We start from the raw sequence: 9,149 nt of genomic DNA on the forward strand, positions 1-9,149 counted from the left end.
TCTCCTTTCCGCTACTGCTACCACTACCATAAAGCAGGCTTAGTAAGTATAGATTGGAAGGAAAAATCTTGCTTAACCCTGCCTACTTGAGGGAACAGGGCTAGAGCAGCCTTACAAACCTGTACTCCCAAGCTGTTATGGGCTTTGCTCATTGCTGAGACGAGCTTGTTGCTTTCCAGGCTTGCACTGTCTGTGGGTCTGTAGGAGATGTGCTGGTTCTCACACTCCTGCTCTCAGGACTGGGACTTCTGGATGCTTTTCAGGGGTCGTGGTCACGGTGAAAGGAGCAGCTTTAGTAGTCTCAGATGACTGCAGTGAGGCCTGCATTAGCGGACGGTGGGCAGATTTCCCAGCACAGCTGCTGGTGTGTTGAGAGCACTGCTGCAGTGTGAGGCTACTGAATGGGAACAGTACATTTTTACCTCGTTTTCATTGATTTCTATGCTTGGAGCACTCACTTTAGAGCAGTGCTTCTCAGACTTTAATGTGCCTATAAATCCTTTGGGGGTCTCCTTAACTGCAGATTCTGACTCAGTAGGTCTGGGTGGGGCCTGGGATCTGCATTTCTAACAAGCCCTCAGGTGATGCCCGTGCTGATCCTGGGGCCACACTTTGAGTACTGAGGCTGTATAGGCATCACTTACCTCTGCTGCAGGGGATATGACCATTCAGAACCCTGAAGGGGAAACTTTGTACATCTGAAAACTGACTTATGAAGTTACTTTAAAATACCCCTGAAATAGTATCCAGGCTTTCTTTACCTTTTCAGTGACCAGGGACAACACAGAATACAGACTGGCTATTGATCTTTGATTCATAAAAATGTTATTAATTAATTCAGCCTGTTGAAAACAATTATCCTTTCAGCATTATAAAAAAGGAACACACCCATTTATACCTTGTAGCAAGAGTACCTGGACTGTTATCACTAATGGGAATTTCAGATTTCTTAATTGAGAGTCATCCAAGACAACTGAGGGGCCCTTTCATAAGCATTTGAATTGTTTTCCCTACTGATACCTGACACGAAGAGGATTCCTGTTATTTCAGGGATTTGATAAAAGCCTCGATGAGTCATTCCCCTGGGAATTGAACATTCTGTAGTTAATTCACTTAACTTTTTAACTTTTTTTTTTTTTTTTTTTGCCATACGCGGGCCTCTCACTGTTGTGGCCTCTCCCGTTGCGGAGCACAGGCTCCGGACGCGCAGGCTCAGCGGCCATGGCTCACAGGCCCAGCTGCTCCGCGGCATGTGGGATCTTCCCGGACCGGGGCATGAACCCGTGTCCCCTGCGTCGGCAGGCGGACTCTCAACCACTGCGCCACCAGGGAAGCCCCACTTTTTAACATTTTTAATGCGTTTAATTGATTTTACTTTCTCCCCTACCAAATCCTTGTTTTATGCTTTCTCTGGAGAGAAAGTTGAACTCTTAGAGGAAGGAGGGAGAAGGGAATCAATGTTTACTGAGTACCTGCTATTGATTGCCTGACACTGTTCAGTGCATTCATTATGTGAGTTATATAATCTCCATGAATAACTCTATAGAAATATTATTCCTATTGTGTAGGTGAAGACACTGAGGCTCAAGAAGAGATTAAGTAACTCATCTAAGACTCACAGATAGGACAGGACCAGTTCTATTTTGATTCCAAAACCTCTGTACTTTGCACTGAACCAGAGGTTATCAAACTGCTTGGGCTAAACTGTAAAGCCCCCTCTGAGGGTAGGGGGAGGGTGAGGAGGTGTGAGGGTCCCTCATCCAGAAGAGCTCCATGGATATTAGGCAGCCTCATTTAACCCTTACGTTAAGACAAGACAAAACAAAAAACTTTAAAATATTGCTCTATATGATGATACCGTCATTATTATTGCATATGATTTAGTTAGTAGTAGTTTTAGACTAGGTAATGATCCCAAACGTAATTCTTCCAAGAAAATTAAGAGATTATACTTAAAAATAGCCATCTCACCAGGTTCTTCCATACAACTGCTACAGCTACTAGAGAACATCCCTAGAAATATAGAACAACTGATAAGAAAGGAGGCTTCAGCAGTGCTTGCAGTATTGTACAGGATGAGCCCTTCACCACTTTTAGGCATTAATGTATATGTATATCTCATCTGTGTGTGGAAAACATACTAGAGGTAGTAGCCAGTATCTTTGGGATGGTGATATTCTTGGTAATTTAAATTTCCTTATTTATGTTTTTTCTCTGTTTTATAAAATTTATCAATGAACATGTGTAATTTTTGTAATTAGATTTAAAAAGTTATCTTAAGAGAGGTCTACAACACCCTGATATAGTTCTAAGGTTCAGATACTTGCATGACTTTCATAGTAACACTCTTTTTAGTTTTGAAGAGCATGCTCACATGACCAGGATTGATGTTGTTTATTTTTATCATTAAAATAAATTAATTTCAAAATTGAGTGTAAAGATGATTCTCTGGAAGTGTAATACAAAATAGATCTGTAGTAGCGTAGTCTATATTCTTAAACATACTGTGATCAAAATTTCTACATCCAAACACGTGCTTTGATCACCTCGTATCATTTGTTTTGCCACTTGTGGCCATAAAGGCAGCTCGGAGTAGTAGTCTCAGCAAATTGCGTTTGGCTTGCTTTAATAGGTATACTTACCTTGAAATGATTAAAAGGGTAGTACAGACATTTTAAAGATTGATTCTTTGGGTTTTAATAAATAATCTACAACCTAATAAGTGGACTCAGATTTAATGATGATGTTTATATATAATTTTTTCAGCAATGATATGGACATTGGAAAGCATATATTCTTTTCCATGTAAAAAGGTAAATGTAGACACTCAAACTATTCAACAAGTATATGTTAAGTGCCTGCTGTATGCCAGGCACTGTGCTATATACTCACAATGTTTTAAAAATTCATTGTGATCTCTTACAAATGGGAAAACTTTTGTAGCTAGCATTGGTTAAATTTCAGTTGTAAAGAGAGAATATGGAGTTTTATCATGTATTACTAAACAGCTACAGAGCAAGCAAAACAGAAAACGCAGACCCCTTAGATCCTAGTTAAACTTTCCCAGTCGGTAAATGGACGTATCAGCAGTGAGGTAATCAGAACTTTCCACCAACCATATCCTTGCTCCTGAATGACTGGAAGTCATGGTAGACATTTTGGGAACATTTAACCTGGCACCATTGCTCTGCTCTATTGCTTTGACACAGTTTAGTGGCAAGCTCCCAAGTAGCCCCAAACTTAGTGAGCTGAGTTTCAGAGTAGGAAACATCAGAATTGAAAAATATAAGATGATGCATCAGACAAATTAATATTCAGGGAATAAAACACAAGTGTGATTAAGAACCTGGAAATGAGATGGGAGAAAAATTTATTAATTGAGGTTGAAATTTTCACAGACTTTGTTTCAGGCTGGAGAACTTAAATGGGGAACAGATGAAGAAAAGTTTATTACTATCTTTGGAACACGAAGTGTGTCTCATTTGAGAAGGGGTGAGTGATAAAAATGTGTATGATACAGGTACTTTGATTAATTTTGAAAATACAAGAGTCAGTATGCCAAAATACCTTCTGCATAACAGGATCTTACTGAATGGATCAGTTTTTAAATTTCTTCCTTTTGGTGACCTTGAGAAATCTCATAATTCTCTGCTTCTCTTGTAGCTTTTACAAAACTTAGAGATCCTTAGTCCACTCTTTGCTATCAGGGTGATGAGGGAGATAGGCCTCTAGATTGTTACTCATAGTGACAAATCACTGAGTTGTAGCTCACTACAAGTATTTCCTCTTAGATAGTGGCACCTAAGAGCTCACTTCTGGGTATTCATCAGTACTTGTGGTATCAAGTGGGAATAAGTTCACTGGCAAGTGACAGAAAACCCTACTAATAGTGGCTTTAATATTGGGCTTTCTGTAGGTAAGATTCCTTGGCTGATTTGGCAGGACATAGGCTCTTTCTGTTTTTCTTCTCCGCTGTCCTTAGTGCTTTGGTTCTCTTTCTCATCTTCGGTACCTCATTATCACACGATGACTGCTGTTGCTCCAAACTTACCAACCATTTTCACAGCAAGAAGAAAAGAAAGGGGTAAACTCACCATATCTGTCTGTTACTTTTAATTGGGAAAGAGAAAGATTTTTCAGAATCCTGTCCCACAGATTTCCCTTTAGATCTCATTGGTTATAACCAGTAAGGAGGGGCTGGGAAATGAGTGAACAAAGAACACTTATCATCCATTGTTTCGGGCTTGGCACGTTGAGGCTCTGAACAAAATCAAGGTCTGTCAGCAAGGAGAAAGGGGAGATTTGTGTTTGGTAGGACAGTGCCTGGTTAGAGGAAGTATCTTTCTGGAAAGAGTGATTCTTATGTGATTCATAAATTGTTTTCCTGTTTTCTAGTGTTTGACAAATACATGACTATATCAGGATTTCAAATTGAAGAAACCATTGACCGAGAGACTTCTGGTAATTTGGAACAACTGCTCCTTGCTGTCGGTAGGTAATTTTATAATGTATATGATATTCATGGTATTAAGAGTTAAAGTATTTGATTCAGTTGAAGCTGTATCTGAAAATAACCACCTATTTCTTTATTAAAAAAAGAGCTTATCATGATATTTGGGTGAAGCAAACTCCTAAATTTCCAATTCAAAATCTGTCTTGATGTTGGAAATACGTGAAATATCTGGTTATTTCATTTAATCTTATGGAAACGTTAAGAGAATTGTTTAAAAATCATTTTGAAGCTGCATTAAAAGTATTACTGTTTCATTGTGAACCTGAAATGTGGACATTGTAATCTCAGAGGCTTGTAAATGTTACTTCTGATATCTGTGGAATTTTATTTTTCTTTAGAATACCATCCTCACAGTTTTGAAGCAGACTGAGAAATTGGAATCTGATTTAGAATAAGTATCTTTGATATAATGGAAGATGTGTGATAGTGGTTATTTTTCTGAGTAAATAGTTTAGAATTTTATTTTAGCTAAATATTCAGAATAACCTGGAAACATCGGAGAAACGAGTTTGTGCAGTTTATTGTCGGATTATGTACTCACCAAATTCCAGGGAGAATCTAGTTTGTGAGTTCCCTGTGGTCCCAGTTTTCATATGGGTTTGGAGTGAACCTCTGTCTGCTGTTTGTTCTGAGTATTTGGTGTTGAGTTGAAGTTTTTGTGCTCTCTGTCTTCTGGAGAATAAGCTAAATGTGTGCATGAACCAGCACTAACAGTAACCTTTCATTTGAGTCCACAGTTAATGAATTTTAATAGAAATCTTTTAGATGACCCCTTCATAATAGAATACACATAAAAGTTATGACAGTTTTAGTTACTGGTGGCTGTTTTCTTAAGCATTGGAAAAGAACACACTGCCCCCAATCAAGGATTTGTTATTTTTGTATATTAAGGAATTTTTATGATAGTTTCTGAAGCTAAGCAGACTGAGTTCTGAGGAGCCCTAACATACAGTAGGTATGTACGTATTCAGGGAAGATACTCTTTTCTGTTACCAGTTTATCTGGATGTTTCTACCAAAATGGGTGAGTCTCATGCTGCTCTGTGTGAATCATGGATGTTATATCAATAGAACACGGAGGGAATACCTATATTAAGATTACAGACAGATAGTCTAAGGTTTGTCAGATTAGATGGGGTAATAATCCTACATTATTTGTTTGAATATATTGGAATGAAAACTCCCAGGACGTTTGTATAATTTACTAGGGATGAAGAAGGTTGTGGCTCAACAGCCCAGGCTGCCAAAACTGTTACAGCATAAAGGTGCTCATAGAAGAAAGGGGCACTGAAAAACTTGCAGCCCCTGTCCTATGTGCCTTTCTGTGTAGAACTCAGAACTCTAAGGAAAACTCAAGCCAGTAGCTATGGAGATTCTCTGTAGTCAGGAGATCAGAGCAGCTTGCAAATAAGCAGCTCTTGAGCCTGTGTTACTTTCATACTGTATTTATTAAGTAGAGCTATAAGCGTAAGGCAGCTTTGATTTTAATTACTGTATCCTTTTCACATCAGCATAGCGTGTGACCATTATATTACTTATTTTCGTAGTGAAATCCATTCGCAGTATACCTGCCTACCTTGCAGAAACCCTCTACTATGCTATGAAGGTAAGTGCATGCCTTGAATCTTCTATCTAATTAATTTATCTCTCTAGTATGTCTTAGATGATAGACTTTGAGGTTTTTTTTCTCCTTAAAACAGGTAGTTCAATTCTACTAAATTGTTTTACTTTATTGACTCACCCCAACTCAGGGGAGTTTGATGCTATAATTGACATTTTAAACACTGTGCCTCTCTTTTGTTCTTTTTTAAAGGGAGCTGGGACAGATGATCATACCCTTATCAGAGTTGTGGTTTCCAGAAGTGAGATCGACCTGTTTAACATTAGGAAGGAGTTTAGGAAGAATTTTGCCACCTCTCTTTATTCCATGATTAAGGTAGTAGAACCTTTCTTTAAATGTTTAGAAATCCACAGCAGACCAGTGCATAGCTTGCAAGACATGGGTGGGAGAACCTAATTCCTGTGTTAAGTATAGAGTTTTAGGGATGTGATTAGAGCTGTGAGTTACAAAGTTTGGCGTAATGTCCCCTGAAGTACGGGTAACAGCTCCTGAGTGAAAGATTGGCTCTCGGTGAAGGCCGAGGCTCTTGGGGAGCTTAGAAGCATTATTTATTAGTGGTGACAGATGACTCACTAAACCCAGTCTTGTCCACGGTAACAATATGTTGGTTCTTTCTGCCTTTTATCAGTTCCAGCTGTCTTTATTAGTTTCTCCTTTCTTTCATATCAGTGTTTTCTTTCTTTATTGTCTGTTATCACCTTATCTCTGGTATTGGTTCATAGTTCAGGAAAGAACCAACCAGGTCATATCAGGAATAAGTAAAGAGCTTAAGTATTACTGTCATTTTCATCCTTTTAAAAGCCAGGGACACTGTGGCCTATAATTAAATTTGGCTTAAGGCCTTTTGACTTCCTCATTCTTTCTTTTCCTCCCTCCCTCCCTCCGTCCTTTCCATCCTTCCCTCCTTCCTTCCTGTCTCTGTCTGTCTTTCTGTCTTTTTTTTGTCTCTCCGTCTTGGTCTTTCTCTTTGATAAGGGGGAATGTGGGCTGTGTGCAAAGCAGCATCTCAGTTGAGAAAGCGTTGAACTTTGTGTGTGTGTGGTGTGCTGGGCTGAAGGGTACTAGAGAGTTCTCCCAGTGACTCATAGCTTGAAACATTAACTTATCCCACACACCTGTGCATGACACAAGCCAAGGCAAAATGTACCTTACCCTTCTGTCTTTGAGGCAAAGCCATAACAGCCAGGCAGTCCCAGCATTGCCTCCCATAGCTAGCCATATGCTATGTGATAAGACAGGTGTCCCCAACTCCCGGGATGTAATGCCTGGTGATCTGAGTTGGAGCTGATGTAATAATACTAGAAATAAAGTGCACAATAAGTGTAATGCCCTTGAATCATCCCGAAACCATCCCCTGCCCCCCGGTCCTTGGAAAAATTGTCTTCCATGAAAACGGTCCCTGGTGCCAAAAAGGTTAGGGACTGCTGTGATGAGAGACTTAGAGTTTGTTTAGAAACCTTGACTTGAACATGGTTGTAAAAGCTTCCCTGTTCTCTGTGTTACTAGAGGGAAGAACATACTTCACTGTCTTAGGTAGAACTGTGCTTTTAAGGGGTAAAATTAGAAAGTTAAACATCAGTTGCATCAGTAGGAAATTCTCTGTAAAACATTCCTGTTGTGAAAGGCACTCACAGAGAGATTACCCACTTGGGAGAAACGTCACGTGAATAAAACCTGTTGCCAGATATGTCTTAGTTTTTATTTTCTGTGGCTTCTGTGAGTCATGGGGGTTAACGGAGTACATTTGGGTTTCAGGGGGACACATCTGGGGACTATAAGAAAGCCCTCCTGCTGCTCTGTGGAGAAGATGACTGATGTGCGCCTGGGGAGAGACCCTGCACCGTGCCTGCCACCGTCACCACTGCCTTCCTGCAGTGCATCTCACTGCACTTTCTGCACGCCAGAGCATGGCACATTGCCTTATTCATGCTAGCATGCTATGACCAAAACATATATGTTGTAGAAGAAAATAGTGGTGCTCCTTTCTGATCTTCATTAAAATCCTTCTCTTTGACTGTCGTAGTCCTGAAGTGTACTTATGTTACTAAGACTAAAGTCTGGATCATTTATATTTTCCTTTAAGAGGTCAGACTGCTTTCAGCCTTTTTTAAAAACTTCATTTATATTAAATTGATAACCGCATTACCTTAATCGGAACCTTAGCCTTGAAATTGTGAACTCCTGGAAATGTTATTAATCAAGTTTGCTACTAAATTAAACCTGAAAAATTATGGTGGTTGCATTCAAAGGATTAATGAATAATAAACATTTCCTTCCTCCTGAATTACGTGTGGGTGTATGTCTAAAGAAAACTTATTTAATTTACCTACTTAACAATGATATGTTTTTTCAAGCTAGTCAGTTGACAGTGTTGTCAGTTGACAACTGAATTTATAGTTGGCTTTTGGGTGAAAAGCTTGAAATACAACATGCAAAATGAATTGTCTGTGCAGTGTGGAATGAGGGAAGAGTTGAAGGGGGTCTCTGATTTATTGGTGGCATTTAATTTATGTGGCCGTCAATTAAAGCAATGCTTATGTTAGTTGCTTAGTAGAAAAGCTGATTTTAAAACTTAACCTAAAATTTCAGAGTGTTACTTTTCACTTTCCTGTTATCAACTTGTTTTTCCTGTTTTCATCTACTACCTTCTTTGAGATAAAAAAGCAGGCAATATAGAGGCAAAAAGAGAGAAGCGGCTTCTTTCTTCTAATATTTACCTTTCAGTTTTTTGCTTTCAAACTGCTTCTTGAATTGGTGTCAATTTCCTTTTTTCACTTACTCCCTTATAAATGTGTGTTTTTAAAAGCAAGTGATTGCTATTAATAAGACATTTTAATAAATGGACTACTCTCCTACTGACAACTCTTAATTAGTGATATTGTTCTTTTCACAAGCTTGGCTGGTCATCAGAATAACTGTGAGAGCTTTGAAAATTATGTGTGTGTATATATGACATGCTATTTTTTTTTTCAAAAGCTCCGTAGGCAATTCTAATGCAGAGCCAAGTTGAGAATCA

General features: G+C 38.9%; 1 protein-coding gene across 1 annotated transcript in view; it reads left to right on the forward strand.

The window, feature by feature from the left end:
• ANXA5 (annexin A5) overlaps window positions 1-8,148 on the forward strand; it is a gene marked incomplete at its 5' end in the record, with an annotated part of 30,865 nt that extends 22,717 nt beyond the window's left edge. The window contains 5 exons of the mRNA XM_079711447.1: window positions 3,399-3,492; window positions 4,396-4,491; window positions 6,060-6,118; window positions 6,326-6,448; window positions 7,889-8,148. Coding sequence (XP_079567573.1) covers window positions 3,399-3,492; window positions 4,396-4,491; window positions 6,060-6,118; window positions 6,326-6,448; window positions 7,889-7,948 — 432 coding nt within the window. The 3' untranslated portion in view covers window positions 7,949-8,148. The remainder of the gene's footprint in view (window positions 1-3,398; window positions 3,493-4,395; window positions 4,492-6,059; window positions 6,119-6,325; window positions 6,449-7,888) is intronic.
• Window positions 8,149-9,149: the final 1,001 nt, after the last annotated feature.

This window comes from Hyperoodon ampullatus (genome assembly GCF_949752795.1).
Source record: "Hyperoodon ampullatus genome assembly, chromosome: 1".
In the NCBI taxonomy this organism is placed as follows: Eukaryota; Metazoa; Chordata; class Mammalia; order Artiodactyla; family Ziphiidae; genus Hyperoodon; species Hyperoodon ampullatus.